This window comes from Lepisosteus oculatus, chromosome 3 (assembly GCF_040954835.1).
Source record: "Lepisosteus oculatus isolate fLepOcu1 chromosome 3, fLepOcu1.hap2, whole genome shotgun sequence".
NCBI lineage: Eukaryota > Metazoa > Chordata > Actinopteri > Semionotiformes > Lepisosteidae > Lepisosteus > Lepisosteus oculatus.
This window is the reverse complement of record NC_090698.1, coordinates 54,787,103-54,804,145: the sequence shown is the minus strand read 5'-3', so window position 1 is coordinate 54,804,145 and position 17,043 is coordinate 54,787,103. Positions and strand designations below refer to the sequence as shown.

General features: G+C 36.3%; 1 protein-coding gene across 5 annotated transcripts in view; it reads right to left on the bottom strand.

Moving 5' to 3' along the window:
• The window catches only part of mcc (MCC regulator of WNT signaling pathway), a 209,634-nt gene that overhangs the window by 133,760 nt on the left and 58,831 nt on the right, over positions 1 to 17,043 (bottom strand). The window contains exon 1 of one of the 5 annotated variants that reach the window (XM_015366878.2): positions 3,130 to 3,743. The exons of the other annotated variants lie outside the window; for them this stretch is intronic. Coding sequence (XP_015222364.1) covers positions 3,130 to 3,186 — 57 coding nt within the window. The 5' untranslated portion in view covers positions 3,187 to 3,743. Of the gene's footprint in view, positions 1 to 3,129; positions 3,744 to 17,043 lie in introns of those variants that run through there. 5 annotated transcript variants of the gene reach the window in all.

The following is a 17,043-nucleotide window of genomic DNA, read 5'->3' as shown; positions in this document are numbered from 1 at the left end:
TACTTGTGTTTACCAACTGAAATAGAAAAGGTGCCTAAAGAAATTCAGGTAAGAGTCAATTGAACAGGCAAGTTCAACACTTTAAAGATCTCAACCTAAATCACCTTTGTAATAAGAGGTATTATTTCATATTTACAATGGGGCTTTGTTTTTAAAAGGGCCAGCAAAAGGAGATAAATACTAAACACAAATCCCCCCCCCCACAGTTCATCAGGTTGAGTATGCCCTTAACAGAGGCCATAAATCAAGGTGGCAAGGGCAGTAAAGTAGAAAATACAACCAGTCATCTTTAGCATAATGCAGTCTTTTAAAATCTTCAAAACATCAATCTATAAACTGCATTTATGAACACTACACCTCTGTAGTAGTGGAACAGTTTCTGAAACCAGGACTGAGTATTTGAGTATTTATGTGATGACATCTTCTGGCTCTACAGGAAGTAAAGCTTACCATGTGACACACTAGTGGTGTGACTGATTCCCAGAGTACACCAGTATAGAGAATATAAATTACAAAAAGTACAGAAATAAAAGATATACAACTGACAAGCAAATATATTATTTTATAATTTATTTTCTATTATTTTTCTCTTTTAATACTTGTATATAAATAATGAACTCCTAGAATAAAAACTCATTAAGTGTTATTGACAGGAATATGCTTACTGCATATTTAAGTAATGTAGGTTAAAATCATGTACTATACATCTCAGCTGTTGGACAAGGCCCATCATTTAATGAACAATTAACATTAAAGAGCAGGAAATATTTAACAATGCACACCATAAAGGTATTTGCCCTCATTAAATGAATTTCCTTCACAGGCATTTTTCAATTACGTCTCAGTCGCAGCTGGAAATATTTTAATTTCATCTATAGGTTATATGGACCTCTGCTGAGAGTCATTATCTATCCTGACAGCATTCTGAGCTCTTAAGTAATCAATGTAAAGTGTTCTGGTTTAATAACATTTACCACCATTATGTAACGAATGTACATTTACAAAATATAATTTACCCTGCATACCTTACTGTATGAATTATGTGATGAAAGGACTCAATAGTGTAATGAAAATGATCGAAATCACATTTTTACATTAAGATGAAGCTGAAGACTGTGGATCCAAAACCCTTCAATTTCATCTTCCCCAGTTCTCATCACATTTTATAACATTATTAATATTTGTTTCTTCCAAGTCCAGAAAATCTGCTATCATTATGCATTTGCATATGTACAGATTTAAATCTATATTTAAGTTACAGAACATGATACAAAATTCAAAACTCATACTACAAATTTACACAAGGAAGGTAAACCTTCTACAGAAGAACTAAGCAACAAGATTTGGGATACAAAGTACAATATCTGCTAAGGCTCAAGCCAGTGTTCAAGAACTGCATAAAAAACTAGTGACCAAGGATGCACTGAGTGAATCCCAAGCCAGTTTTGAATAACCAGTATACCCAAGTGTGAGGTACATCTCAAGAAAATATTCAGAAAATGAAAAACAGGCCTATTAAGTAAAAAAAGAATTCTAATGAGCCTAATAAGTGAAATGGCAAAATGCCATGAACTGTTGAGCCAAAAATCGAATTGTTCGCAAAGCAGAGACCAATCTTCACATGACAGAGTAGAATGGTCTACAAAGAAAAGCTAACAGTACAGTGCCATCCTCATACAAGTCCGATTTACATCTTTAAGGACTGGAAACCAGTATATTATTGAAGAAATCAGAAATGCACTGAAAGACAAATATTAATTACAGAACCTAAAACAGTCTTCAGGTTATATATTTGTTCTTCATTGTACATTCTTTTTATTTTGCCATTTGCCAAAACTAATTAGAAGCAACTGTAATTAAATGGAAATTTCTTGGAGGGAATCAAGTACAAATTTTGTACAGACATTATCCCTGAAATGTTATTTACTGTGTATTTTCCTAAAATTTATATTTGAAGATGCACCAAAGCAAAGTTAAATCATCCAAATACATATTTTCGTAGATATTTTGAACATTATTTCAAAAGTGTTCTGTACACCTGTTCATGAAAAGTCCTCGGATTTGAGCAACCACTGCAGATCTTAAATGCAGTAAATGAAAGAAATACACAAAATGAAAGCAAGTTGGGCATCTTTCCATTTAAAAATGCCTTCAACTCTTAACATCAAATAAACATATACATACCAGGACATAAATTCTGCTGAACCCCAGTTTTAAGTCTCATTACAATGGGCAATACTCTCACAATGTGATAAATATGGTTAAAATATTCTCGTATGAAATTCTGCAAAATAAACTAAAAATACACGAGAGACTTACAGTAAGCTGCAATAAGAATCACTTTCACATAAAATTTTCTCACCTTGTTTCAGATAAAAAAATAAGGACCATCTGTTATAACCAAGCCCTGAAACTACAATTTTACCCTCCTGGTTCCCCATGACAAACCTCCAACAGGGAACATTCTGCATAATTAATTTTTGTATATCAGGAGATCAAAACAATTATGGTACTACATAGCCAAAGGCTGATGTTAAATGAACAAACAGAGCAGGTAAGCATGAGAAATATGACCTTTCTGCTTTAAAAACAAAGGAAAGGCTCAAACCAGGGCAACATTAAAGGATTCTCATCTGATATTATACTGTTCTGAGAGCTTTTACAGGTAACAGGAGAGTCTGTCATTCAGCTCAACTGAACATATTAATTCATGCAGCACAGAGCACAAAAAAAATCTTGATGTAAATTCATTTACTCAAAGATATTAACTTAATCCATTTAAGAGTAAAGGAATGCAATGCTGTTCAACTGAAAATATGGCATTCCACTTCCACCCACATTTAACTTCCTGCCCCTTCCCCCTGCTGATAACACCAACTCACGTAAGTGGTCAGAGCGCCTTCAAAAAGACATCTCTCAGCCTCTACACCACACATGCAAACGGGAAAGCACTTTGAACTTACTAGTGCATTTTCTAAACTAGCTTGCAACGGGCTATGCCACTCTAATGCATGAGAAAGTGACTGTCTACTCGAGCGTTAATGCTTTTCTTGTTGCAAATCTCCTTCAGGAATTTATCCCCGTTTCCCTTGTGCCTTATTTATTTATTTACATGACAGATAAGCTTACCTCACTCACTTCTGAAGAATCATCATTCCCATATTTCATAGCAACTCCAGAGTTCATGATTTCAGACTTTGGATTAAATTGGTTCCCAAAAAAAAGCAGCAGGATGAGATGAGGGAAAGGAAGAACCCAAAGGGGAAAATAAAAAATAAAAAGCAGTCACCACTTAAAACTGCCTTCAGCTCCCAGTGCTATCCTCATTTCACAAACGCCAGCCATTTTTCAGTACCCCCTCAAACCTCCCAAAAACAAACACAGTCTTCAGTGATCCACGGCCGCCAGCGTGCGTCTGATGGATTTTATTTCACAGGCAAATCAGCCGCTCCACGGCAACTCATTAGCATCACAGAGTAGAAGATGGAATGGTTACAGCACTCTGAATCCTGTGACTGCTCAGAAAAACTGCACAAGTCCACAAGAACTCGCTGGAGTCTCCCAGTACCTCCCCCTCAGTTTGTGCTTCCCTTTTCATCCCAACGTGCTGGCTGCCTGTATAGGCACCTCCCAAAGGGATCAGTTGTACGGAAAACTATTCAGAAAGCCTTCTGTTCGCGTAGCAATATCAGTGCCTCGGCTAGCCAACTTGCTGCCTGATGGAGTCCTGTGCTGCTCTCAGCTGCTCCACACTTACAGTAAGTTTCTCTTCACACTAGCAGTGCCTCCCTCTCTCTCCAGCCCCTGTCCGGAGTTTTGAAGTGGTATATGACCAAACACAGCTGTCTTGCTGTTGGCTACAGGGTGCAGTACCACCCAGCCCAGCAGTATGTTAAACTGAGTTTGCTTCAGAATACCAAGCATTCAGCCCTTTTTTCACTTCAGAGACTTGTCTTTGCTTTAAATTCTAGATATTTCCTTTCTGCTTTATATAACCTGGTGAAATGGCTCATACCCAGCCCAGTTCTGCCTCAATCTTCCAAAGACTATAGAAACTGATTATAGTACACTCCTACCACTGTGGTTTTCTTAATTAAATCCTCCAACTGTTATACACACTATCACTGGGGGCATTCAGTGAAATTTAGTGTCAATTAAATTTTACTGTATACCAATTTAGGTTTATACCCAACCAAGTGACAGGAAACATCAATTTTTTGTTTTTTTTTCCCAATTTTTAACAGCCATCATATTACAGAACATTAAAAAACCTGGTTTGTAAAGAAAATATAGAAGCATAAAAGTAAAAGCCAAATAATTTGCTTACATGTACACACTATATGGCACACCATACAAATCAGAGCTGGGATTCGGGTATACATTTTAACAAGCAGAAGCAAATATCAGAGGCACAAAATAAATTCAACAGCACCCCCTACAGACATTGAGTATTACTATTATGGTTTATAGTACTGTTCTCTTCTGGTTCTTCATAGCAACTACCTATACTTTTAAAACCACATAGGTTAGATCAAAGGTACTGTACATCTTGCGGACAAACAACCCTCTCATTTATAAAGATAAGACACTGCAGACACCCAATCAATAACTGGAATGTATTACATAATCTCCCCATGAAGTTTAGTTTTGAAGCACTGTCACATGAAAAATAATGGCAGTAATCTAACAAGATCAATCCACCTGACTTTTCAATGTCAGCATGTGCTGCATTTAAACCCTCTGCCTCTCTGGAAAGACACCAAAGGTGCCAATTACTGTCAACTGCAACTGCAGCTTTATCAAGAACAATCAGATTGTTTGACACCAGCAATTCATTTCCTACACAGCAGCCCCACCACAAATTATATTGCAGTCTGCTTCACAAAACAGAATTACGACCATTTAAGATGGGACTAATGTCTTTACACACATTACTTAAACATCTTAACTTCAACCCAAATGCTGCTGCTTGTTTAAATTTAAAATTTAAAACAACTTGATTACTTCACTATTAACCCAAAGGTATAATCGGAGGTATAATTTTTCATTTTTTTACCACTTGCTTTCTATCCACAATGACAAACAGTCTCTTGTACTGGACTGTTACATCTGACAATGTAATGCTAATAAAACAGATCTCTTGTTTTTACAATAAAGTTGTCTTTAATTGAGTTCAGGAGAAGGCAAAACCTGTTACATCTCTTCTTGCTCAACTTACTGCACTCATGCAGATTAAAGAAGAAGACAAGACATCTGCTGCTCCATATATAAACATATATAAAAATATATTAAAAATAAAGACAACCTTTTAGAAGTATTTAAGTGTCACATGTTATGGCACAGAGACAAATATATTAACATTTACTTATAGCACTCAAAATCTGTACCCTTTTGCCAGCAGCACTTGCAAACTTAACAGCCCTTTAACAAAAAAAACTGAATACCTTCAAACGAGTCATAAACCTTGATCTTTTACTTGAGAGGTTGGGGTATCTTCTCAACACTTAAGGCTTGGTCATCTGACAGAAATGAAAGCAGCACAATGGTGTGGCTTTAGATTCAACTGCCACACAAAACCCTTGCATATTTATAAAGCCTCACTGTAATTCAAATTTAGGTCTGCGTCGACCATACATTTAAAAAAAAAATGTTTCAAATATAGTAATGCAAAACATCATGGGTGCCTAAAATGTAATTTTTCTGTTGTCAGAATTCACTGCAGTTAATTCAGCAGTAATTCAAATGGACATGTGGGCAGGATGGAGTTACAGGTCTTACTGTAATACTACATGTGTTAGTTTTCATGTAAACAGTTCACCACTGAAACTGGTGGTTACATCCAATACTGACTATTCTATTCACTTGAAAAACTCGGCAGACTTGAACTGTGATTAAAAAAAAAGAATACCTCCTCTTTAATATATAAATGTAGCTGTATTTTCTGTTTCAATAGGTTAATTTATTACATGAAGTGAACAACAAGACGTCATAATCCCAAGGATACTCAAACTGTCCTTACGTCTTGCAGTTCTCCCTGAAGATACACAATGCTTACGATTTAATCTAGCTTAGAGCCAATACATAAATCATCTGTATAAATACTAGAGCACATAAAGAGCGTAGAGGAGTCTGAACATGAGAAAAGAAACTAATTCTAAAGCCTGTTTACCAATGCTCTGTAATAAAGATGTAGTTTTTAACTGTTTCAGTTAAAAAAGTGGCGCCTCCATTTATGGTAATACACAGATGTTGGTATCTCAGAAATCAATCACAAAAGAACGTATGCAAGTGTGGAACACTTAATAACCTTAATTACAGATTAACAACACACAAGAAGCAATCTTTATTTTACATACATAGAATTATCAGAAGGCAAGGGAGAAAAAATAAACATGTCAATGTTCTGATTTATGTTTCACATTACAAGTTTACATGGCCAGTAATTACACCACTGCTACATACAGTATGACTTGCACCTGGTACCAGAGCAGCTTGTTGGAAAACATGGTCTCTTCCCATTCAAAAACACTTTAGAGGATCTCTATTGCTCAAGCAACACACACTGAACTATACAAGGCATGGGAATAAATGTGCCACATTAAGACTGTCCTTGGGATAATAAAACCAGACATAAAATAATTTGCAACCCAATGATTCACCGTACTGATTTCATGAGTCCAGCTTGCCATCAAAATGTAAACTTTGTGAAAGTGATTAATTTAACTTCTTGAGGCTTTTTAAAAGTCTCAAAAGCGCTGTAAAAGCACATATGTACAGAAGAAAAAAAGATAGATTTCGAAAGATAAAATATTGCTACAGCTGTAGGTGACTAAGAAGTGTCTCCAGGAGTTTAGATAAAGTGTGTGACACCTGGCAGAGTAAACACTTCCAGCTTCAAATCAGAGGGGATGTTTCCTGCGATGTGGGGGGTCCTTGATTAAAAACAACTGGAAAGTTTACCTTGGTGTACCTAGGTAATTAAGTTGTGGGTAATAATTGACAATGAGCAGTCCAGAAACACCCACATGAGATCACATTAAGACTAAAGGAGAAAGGGGAGAAGAGAGGAAAAGAGGAGAAAGAAGATTAGGCCAGAAGAGAGGAGTCAGGGGGAGTTTATGTGCCAGACGAGAGCCCCTACTACTTGATCATCCAAACAAACCTGATGGGAGAGAAGTATCTGAACCTCACTAGAGAGAGCTTGCTACTGCTACTGGGTAAAAGACACGTCGGTTAGAGACGTTGTCCTGATTATGGGCGCATTTGTAGAATAGGGAGATAGGCTCCCACTTATATTGTGGAACCCGGGTTTGCAGAGAGATTTAACTTATCTCTTATTGTGGCTTGTGTGGGCATTATTTAAGAGTTCAATATTTAGTAACAGTCTGAGGTTTTCTGGGTGATAAGGATGTTAAGCCTCCGAATGCCTTGTTTGTACACAGTCTACATATACTAACTTGTGTGTTGTATGTTTTGTTTTGTGCAGCGAAGTGCTTGTCTTGTCATTGTTATAAACATTTGTTTAACCACGTGTGCCTGGATTATTATTCTTTTCACCCAAGCTGTGCCAGAGAATAAAGAATTCACATGCCTCTAATTATACCAACCGCTCGGGTATATTTGGGAGAAATCACTTACAAGTAGGGGGTTATGAATAATTATTTTGCTTACTGACTAAACCTCTCGGTCAATTCCTGATTTTCACCATTTACGTAACCCCCCATTTGTAATAATGTTCAAATATTTTTCAGATCTGTATTCATTGAAAGTGTAATAAATATCTTAAAACACACTTAGAGGAGTCATACCAGGTTATCAAATAAGGTTATCACAATGCAGTGTGGCACAATGCAACACCAAGATATACTGGTAAAGCAACCTATTGAGGCATACCCAGGGGTGAAGAATAATAAATAATAATAATAATAATAAACAAAATAGTCCTCACTTTTGACACTGTGTGGAAAATAACACAAAATCAAAACCAAACACCATAAAACAAAAACCTAGCTCCTCATTTGAGCACTAATCACACTTTTTCATCAATTAAACCCCTCTTTGCAAATGTTCAGGCACCTACGTCGCTTATAGCTAGAAAAGCTTCTCTCCAAGACAAAAAAAATCTCTCAAAACTATTTTTAAAATATCTCTAGTCCACTGACCCATGTGTCAGTCATTCACTTGCTCGTTATTCTTGCGGTTCCTTTTCCCCACTGTGGATATGCACTACAGTGTGATCTGCCCTCTTGTCTCCAGATACCAGATGCAGAACCACAAAGCACTCCACTTTCCTAGACTTTAAACTGGAAACCAAGCAATTGCCGTATTCTGACAGGTCATTCTCCACATCTGTAGATCAGACAACAGTTTCTGCCGCATCACAATATGCAAAGCAGTCATGTTTTTTATGCAAACCAAACTTTAGCCTCAGGGTTTTGTCTTACAAATTATTTAAATGTTTTTCCACTAAAAACCGTGATGGCAGCCAAACTATGTGATCAATCAAACTGTCATGAACAGAATTATCTTACACGTGGCATATACCCTGGTTCAATGAGTTTCATACCCCTACAAGGTTTGATTTCAAAGGAAAACATTTTTCAAAATTCCTCAAGTTATGTTAAAAATCCAACATGGCAACTGAACCAAAAATGCTTTTGTCAAGCAAACCAAGTACCCTGCGGGCACAATTTTCACTGACCAATTATAATCTGAACAATGCTCAGATTGCGAAGTCTCCATTCCTTTTGGATGTTGAATTCCACAGACCAAAGGCCATGAAAGATCTATCACACATTGTATGGATTATGAGTAAACCTGAAGCACAGTAAAACAACCTGAATTAGCACATTACTCAAACAATAACCCATCACATTGATCTGGAGTTAGAGCATAAAGTGCCTTATAAGTGAACAAAAGAACCTTAAAATCCACTCTGAATTTTACAAAAAGCCAGCGTACTTTAACAAGACAGGAATAATATGTTAATATAGAGTATAATATTTACAATATATTTTGCACTTTAAAACATAGACCCTTGGCAAGCTCTTTTTAGTGTGCTAATGCGTTGGTCTGTTTACTGAGCCCCACAGGGATATAAGCCACTATAAACACCAGCAGTCCCACAGAATCTGCAGCTTCAAGCTCACCAAGTCGGTTTTGCATAGGCTTTGATTTCTGCATTCACCTGTCCCTGAATTACCTCTAGAACTGTGGCAGAATGACAAACAGGCAGAAGACAGATTAAAAAAAAAAACACACAGACCAGTCAGGAAGAGATTATGCTTGCAGGCCACGTGTTTGTCTGATCAATTTGTTTTTCAAAGCAGTTGTGTACAGACCGCACCTCTACAAACTCAAAATCACTTTAAACGAAAAACTTGGAGCGAGTCAAAAACCATTTTTTTGCCCTCCCCCCCAATGTGACTGTCTTTCTTTGATGAAACAATCAATACATTTTTTCCCTTACTCTCACTACCTGCAAAGACAAAGGCAGCAGGCTCTTTAAAGGATACCATTGCCTAAAACTCTGCCCGGAGATTTCAGTAAGGATGTAACAGTTTCAGTCTTTGTATTATGGTGTCACAGGCTGAAAAGAAGAAAAGGCTTGTGATCAAAAAGGCAATACTTTGTTGGTTCCTCAGCATCTGTGTGCCATTTTAGCACAGTCCACTCATTCCTCAGTCTATTTTCTTGTTGATATAAACATACTGTAGCCAACACTGGCTGACTCTAGGAAACAAACCTGATAAAGCCGCAAAACTAAAACAATGCTTGTGTTCTTTGTCATTTTTACAATGAACTCTTAATATCCGCATAACATTCTGACTATATAATGCAAGTATAATGTTAAAATAGAAACCCCTTTGGTTTCACTGTAGTTTTCTTGACCAGCTGTTTAAGAAAACAGTATTTCATTGCCATCACTAAAAAAATGGGGAAGACTTTCAGAAAGCTTTCCTAACATTTTTACAACCAAGAGGTAACATTATTCTGTCATCTGAATCATTTAAATATTTGTTTCAATGTTAACACTCTGGGTGATTAGTTCACCATAATATTACCATATTCAATATACAAGGTCCAGACACTGTATTTGCAGACATAGTATACTGTGAAGAAACAAGATTTTCTTCCTTTGTAAATGAGAACTCTTCAACACCCTTCTAGATTAAAAGAAGATTAAAACAATCGTGATGTGCTATGTAAATGAGCCAAGTTATCTTAAGTCAGAAATGAGTGCGTTCTTCCTTGATTTCCTACAAGTTATCTTTACAGAATCTACTCACGCCAGTCCACAGTCAGAAATATATCGCTGCCTCTCGCTACAATTGCATACACTAGTATTATACAGCTTCATATCCCCACACATTTGAGCAATGCGACTTCTAACTGCAAATAACATGCCAGTCATTTGACATAAAATGTTTTTGTTACCAAGTTTTAAGCATTGATAGCATAGTTATATCACCAATGGTTTCACAGAACCACTAAGGTTGAATGTTGTTTCATGTTATTTTTGATTAATAAACCTAGAAGTATAGCTAGTCTTGGTCTGTGAATTCAGCATTACTTACTATACTGTACATACTGAGTAAAACAAACGTGTCACTTATGCCTGCAACAAATTCACAAATCATTTTGTAACAGGTGCACAAACATTTTATTGAACAGCTATGACACAGGTAAATTACTTATGCTGAGTGCTGAGGAACACTTGTTGTCAACGGGATGGATAAACAGGAGGGTCTATTGTGAAAGACACTGGCCAGTAGTATGTGTTTCACTGCTAGAGCCAATACAAGCTGCACATCTGTAGACATGTAAATGCTGTCTTATGGTACACTGTCTCATTCCTCTTTTAGAAGCCTGGGCAAGAATGTGCCTGAGCACTGGTTTCTGAGCTCAAGAAGCTCGATACACGTTATCCCAGGTCAGCACACAAATGTTCAGTGGAGCTCAGGCCAAGTGATAAGTTTCTTTTGAGGACTAACACAGAAACATTTATTTTCAACTAACACTGCCAAAAAAATCTTATATGGATTAGAAGACCATCGTGTCTTTTGTTTCGATACACAAACGAAAAAACATACTTTGAAAAAAGGCATGCCTCACGGCCGTATGCACGACACTGCACAGCTGTATTCTTCAGAAAGGGGTGCAATTTAGACCTTTTTCTGACTGGATTGGTAACACGGGCTTTAGTGAAGCATATCAATCCAACAAGAACTACCACAGGGCAGCAATATGCTGAGTAGAACGCGGGAGCCAAGCGACAGTAAAAAAGAAGCCAGTCGAGTCAGAACAAATTTATTTTATATAGTGCTCTTCACACCAGAGCATTCAAGCATTCCAGAGCACTGGGAATGAAAACCCAAGCAAACACAATATTACATACAAAAAGAAATGGTGTCTGGCAGCGTGGCAGCAGGAAACACATGGCATTTACAACTGCAAACAGTGGACGTTTTACTGAACACTTTACTGAACTTGACCTTTACTGATCGCTAACCCATGTAGGCAATGTCATTCTCAAAATCATTTGCTGCTAAAGCAATTTCCTTCCACAGCACAGTAATACTGTTGGGTAAGCACATGATACAGTATCTAATAAAAATAAATGTCACATCCTTCTTCTATGCACAAAATACATTTAGACAAAACAAGCCAATAGCACTTTCACCTCAAAACCGTAATGTTTGTATCTTTACCTCAAGTGTAGATTATGTCTTATGTTAATTGTTTAACAGCTGAACAGATCGCGTATTCGTAGCACTCAATTTGCAGGGCAAGCAATACTTTGATACGATTGTGTGACAGGACACTTAGCATAAAAGTTTAATTTTTGGTGTAAATTTAAAAAAAATATATATATCAAGAAAAAATATAAAGGAAAAGTGAATCATTCAGCAAAACCATATGGCCATTTCTTAATGGCATTATGAACCAATAACCAATGAAAATAAAAGTAAAAAAAATGTGTATAAACCAACATTTGCACTGTGGTGCTTGGTTAACGGTTTAGATCATCATGGTTTTAATGCAGGGGACTCCTCTTGTCACATCAGGACATCTTCACATCTTAATGCTTAGAACACATTTACAAAAAAAACATGTTAATCTTGGATTGTAATTTACAGGATGTACCACCATTTATTTTTAGAGTACTTGAGAATCCTGCTGTTTTATGGTAATCCATTATAGGGACATAACTGATTTTGCTTTGATATTTTGGGTAAGTAAGGTAGTCTTCACACGTCTCAAATGAGTCCCCTCATCAACAGCCCAGAACAACCCAGCAACTGACACTATTAACAAAATGAATCCCAAACAAGGCTGTTGAACTCCCCCCTCTGGCTGTTTTGCTTCAGCAAACTACTTCATTAGCCAGCGCAATAACCATGCAACCAAATTATTTTCTACTCCCAAGAAACAGGCCCTAACTCACCCAAGGAGATCTTCAGGCACTACTACCCCTCTGCTATAGGGACAATATAGTTAGCAAAGCTGCAGACAGAGGTGATGCTGTTGTAGTATCCTTGAGGACATGTATATTACTGAAACCTCAAGACAACTAATTAAACAATTCCACAGAATCCAACCACTAACATTTAATAGGATGCTGTATCATATCGCTCAATAACAATGAAGGATTACCTCCATAAGCTAACCATGAACATTGACCTCATCTCAATTCTAGTTCCTTCCAGTTGTGTCCAAATGCAAATGGAAGATTTCTGGATCTGAATGATGAACTGCTGAGGAGGCAGAGGTATTCAAAGCTCAGACTGAAAACATTCTCTCCTTAGGGGATTTTTGGAATAGGGAGATTGATTTCCATTCACTTTGGACCGTCCATGTTGTAGGAACATTTAGTTCCGAGATATTTTTACATGTTTTAGGACACGGGGTGTACTTTTTTGTAGCCTATTACTAGTCCATATAGTACAGTATAGTAATCCACATGTCTGGGTCTGTAAAATATAGGCCTCTGAAATGCACTGATTTGTATAAACATTTTACAGTTTTACTGGTGTATATTATGTGACATTTGGGTTATTTAGATTAATATTATTTCATACACTTTTTTGTTGTATCAGGCTTAGACTGATTTAATCACTATTTTTGTCAGAGCTGTTGTAGAGAATCTAAAAAATCTGCCATTTCTCACATGACCTACTTGGATACCATTTTTAGTAGTTTTTTTAACTAGATTTTGTAACATTAATATAATTATAATCTATTATAATAAAAAAAATAATTAAAATTATTCTGTATTAAAAAGTACTGGCATAGAAGAGGCGGAAGTGTTCTGGGTACTAGAAGGATTGAAAATTCCCAAGGTCCAATGGTACAGTACCTTACAAAATATACTTGAGAAAACAAGAGATGTTATTCAGAAGCCACTGACTCATTCAACAGTCAATCAAGACACAGGTAGTACGGACTAGAGATTTTCTAACGTAGTGCCTATCCACAAACAGGGAAAGAAAACTGACCCCAAGTACTTACGGACCAATAAGTCTGACTTCTAATAATTATTTCCATAACCTTATTTGTAATCAAACTAAATGAGAGGATGGCCTATACAGAAATAATATCCTAGGAAATAATGAATATAGATTTAGAAAAGGTAGGTCTTCCTTAAAATGCGGTTAGAACTCTTCAAACACACTACAGTAGCAGTGGTTACAGACAAAACATAAGAAAATGTTGTATTTAGACTCTTAGAAAGCTTTGGATAAACGTCCTCATAAAAGTAATTCTCAAAGTAAGGAGGAAGGCACTGAGGGAATGCATGTGTTGAGAACTACGAGGGAACCTGGCACCACTACTGAGAAATGTGAAAATGTGCCAGGCATGGGCAAAGTCAATACTGTGGACCATTTCAGACTGAACAGTGAAACATGCACCAGTGGACAAGGGGGAACTACATGGTAGCGCATTTAAAACTGAGAACAGGAGACACCTCTTTAAGCAATGAAGTGAAGACCTTTGGGATAAGCTATTCAACCACGATGTTGAAGCCAACAGCCAGTCTTCCTTCAAGAAATGGCTGGATGAGTCTTGTTTGCAACTACCCCTATATTCTTAGACATTTAAATTAAAAACAATTTGTATCAGAGTCCAAATGCAACATCAATTGAAATCCTTAACTTTGTTTTTAATAGAGTATCTCCACCTGAAAAAAAGCTTCAAAGGAAGTGAAGGAGATGTAGCACTTATACTGCCAAGAAACAGTATATTAATTCTCTCTTTTTACAATTCACTTACAAACATCAGGACAAAAACATCCTATTATTTAGAGAGAGATGTAACTTTGGACAAAATAAAAACAGAAAAAGTTACTAAATGAGATCTAAATTTCCAAAGAGAAGTACTCTAATGCAAAAAATTGGACACTAAGCCTGAAGATCTAAAACCCATACTTAACAAGAGACTGTGGTGCAATGGAGAATGCCATTATTCACACACAACTGTAATAAATGAATGTTTATATTTTTTTAAAAGGTGTTATTCCAACCAATCTGACTAAATGAGACCTTCAGTTTTAATAAGCACCTGTTTCTTGTGCTGAAGCAAACACTACAAAACTGTGACCTCACTGCTTTTCTTTTTCTGCACTATTTTGATTGCTTTAAAGGAAATTAAGTAATATTATAACATTTACACATCAATGACAAACAAAGGTGCTTGAAAAAATCACTCTTGGACAAGAAGGCGTATACACGTTTGATTCTAAAGATATTCTTCACTGGAAACTAATACAGACTGCTAAAATATAAATAGAAAATTGTTTATAAGGATGTAGACGGAAACAAAGTATCACAAAGATGCATATAAAGATAAAGCAGAAAATGTTCATTTTTCTCAAATTAATATTCTCCATGTAACTATCAATGATTATGTACAATTTTAATACACAAGGTTCATCATCTGCATTTTTTACCCCCTTTTGCTAGAAAAAGAATAACGAGTAGTGGGTAAATTCATAGTTTCTAAGTGTTTTATAATGTATTGGCCTTAATGCACCCATGTGGAAATCTCTTTTGAATAGCATGACGTTCTAGAAGGATGGGATATAAGCTTCTGATGAGCCTCCCAGTAATTTTAAATAAGATTGTGCAGTTCAAGGGTGTATCAGTGAAGCGGCAGATGAAAAAGTGAATGTGCCAGTGACTTACATTAAAACCAGCTATTATCATGAGGAACCCAGCTGAGCAAATGACAGACATTTCAGCTCCAAAAAAATAACTAATCAGTAGAATGGGAGTCTAGTGCGAAGCTAATCCATAAAACAGATAAAATCTTCAGTCTAAATTAACACTATTGACAAAGCAAATGGAAACGGAGGTCTTACGTGGCTGTACTTTACATGGTTGAGATTTCAAACACTTCAAATTTTTCTGCAAGAAAAAAAAATCAGTTTTCATTTATTATGAATCAGAACACAGGAAAAAGGAGTAAGACCGCTTAAATGTGCTACAAAATATTCAAGAGAGAAACACTGCACCTGCCTATCCTTACAACAAAGTCAACTGGATTCATTTATGTTTGTTTGGTTGGTAGAAGCGTCCACATGAAACATAGCACATAGTTATGCAGTTTAAGAAAGCTACTGTTCTCCACCAACAGAATCTGATTTTATAGACAGATCTATCCTGTAAGTAGGAAGTGTCATCACTCCAGCTATTAAAAATAATTTCACAATTATATATGGTGCAAAATATATACCAAGGACATCTTTCCATAGGCATAGAGATTTTAGAAAAGGTGCTTTAAGAATTAGATTCATTCTTTTGTTGTAAACATTTCTTGCATCCTTGAAACTTAATATTAATAACCCTCAGTACATTCCCTCTTTTTCATGAAGTAGCACTAGTCAGTGATTAAAGCCAGAAACCCAGCATGCGCTTAATCTTAATATGCAAAATATCACCTTTGCATCTATAAACACTTTCATGTACTTCTCTCTGCATATAGCACACATTTTAAGATCCCATTGACATGAAGTAACAACGAGTGCAAACTAGGGATATGAGCTCTTTAAAAAACAAGCACCGCAGTTCTCAAAGTATTTCTAGTTATATTTTATATGTAATTAAATTCTGTAAACATTTCACAAAGTCTACAAAATGACTGCTAATATTATTAATATGCACATTATTATATCGTAACCTTAACTGTATGAATCCTCACTTATTGTTTTTATTACATTTTGTCCCATCTAGCATTGATTTGGCCATTGTGTTTGTACAATATGTAACGATATTCTCAAACAGAAGTTTGAAAAGGTACAATGGCGTTTGAAACCACTAAAGGCCTTATAGAAAAAAGGTATTTTTAAAATGTTGCCTGCACCAAGAACAGCTTATACAAGTGGGTAAGGCAGCCACAAAAATCTCCAATTAAATAGTAAAATCAGAGCGACATATTGGACAGTAGACTTATCTGGAATATTTACTCCAAATTTGATTAAACAAAGTAATCTACATATTTAAGCAAACCAGCAAGCTAAATATGCATATACTGTAATTAATATCTAAGAATGTTTTACACAGGGATGTTGTGCACATCTAAACTTAAACTTAATGAACAGTCCAGTCCCTCTCAAGCAACTAGTACTGATTAAATGTGAAAGGGATCCCGATGACAGTAAGACCTTCTCCCACCTGCACACAATATTATTCACAGACACTCCTACTGCTTGGATACTTAAATCCCAAGCACCACTTTCAACTCTCAAAGGCAGGTCAGTGAGACTGCATGAAGGACAGTGACTCCCTCATCCTTCCGCAATGAGTGATGGGCCACCTGCATTGCAGCAGCCTCAGGTTTCTACAGGAGTGCTGTTTCTGGAATTTCCGTTGCATCCATAAAGAAGCGCATCCATAACAAATGTATATATAATGGCTATTATTTGGTTTAAGTAACAATCATCATTTTAAAATTTAACACCTAAAAACATTTATATCAAGCAAAAAGGAAGACAAAATACTATCAAAAGGAGGGAGCTCAAAACAAAACTAAAATGGAGAGAAG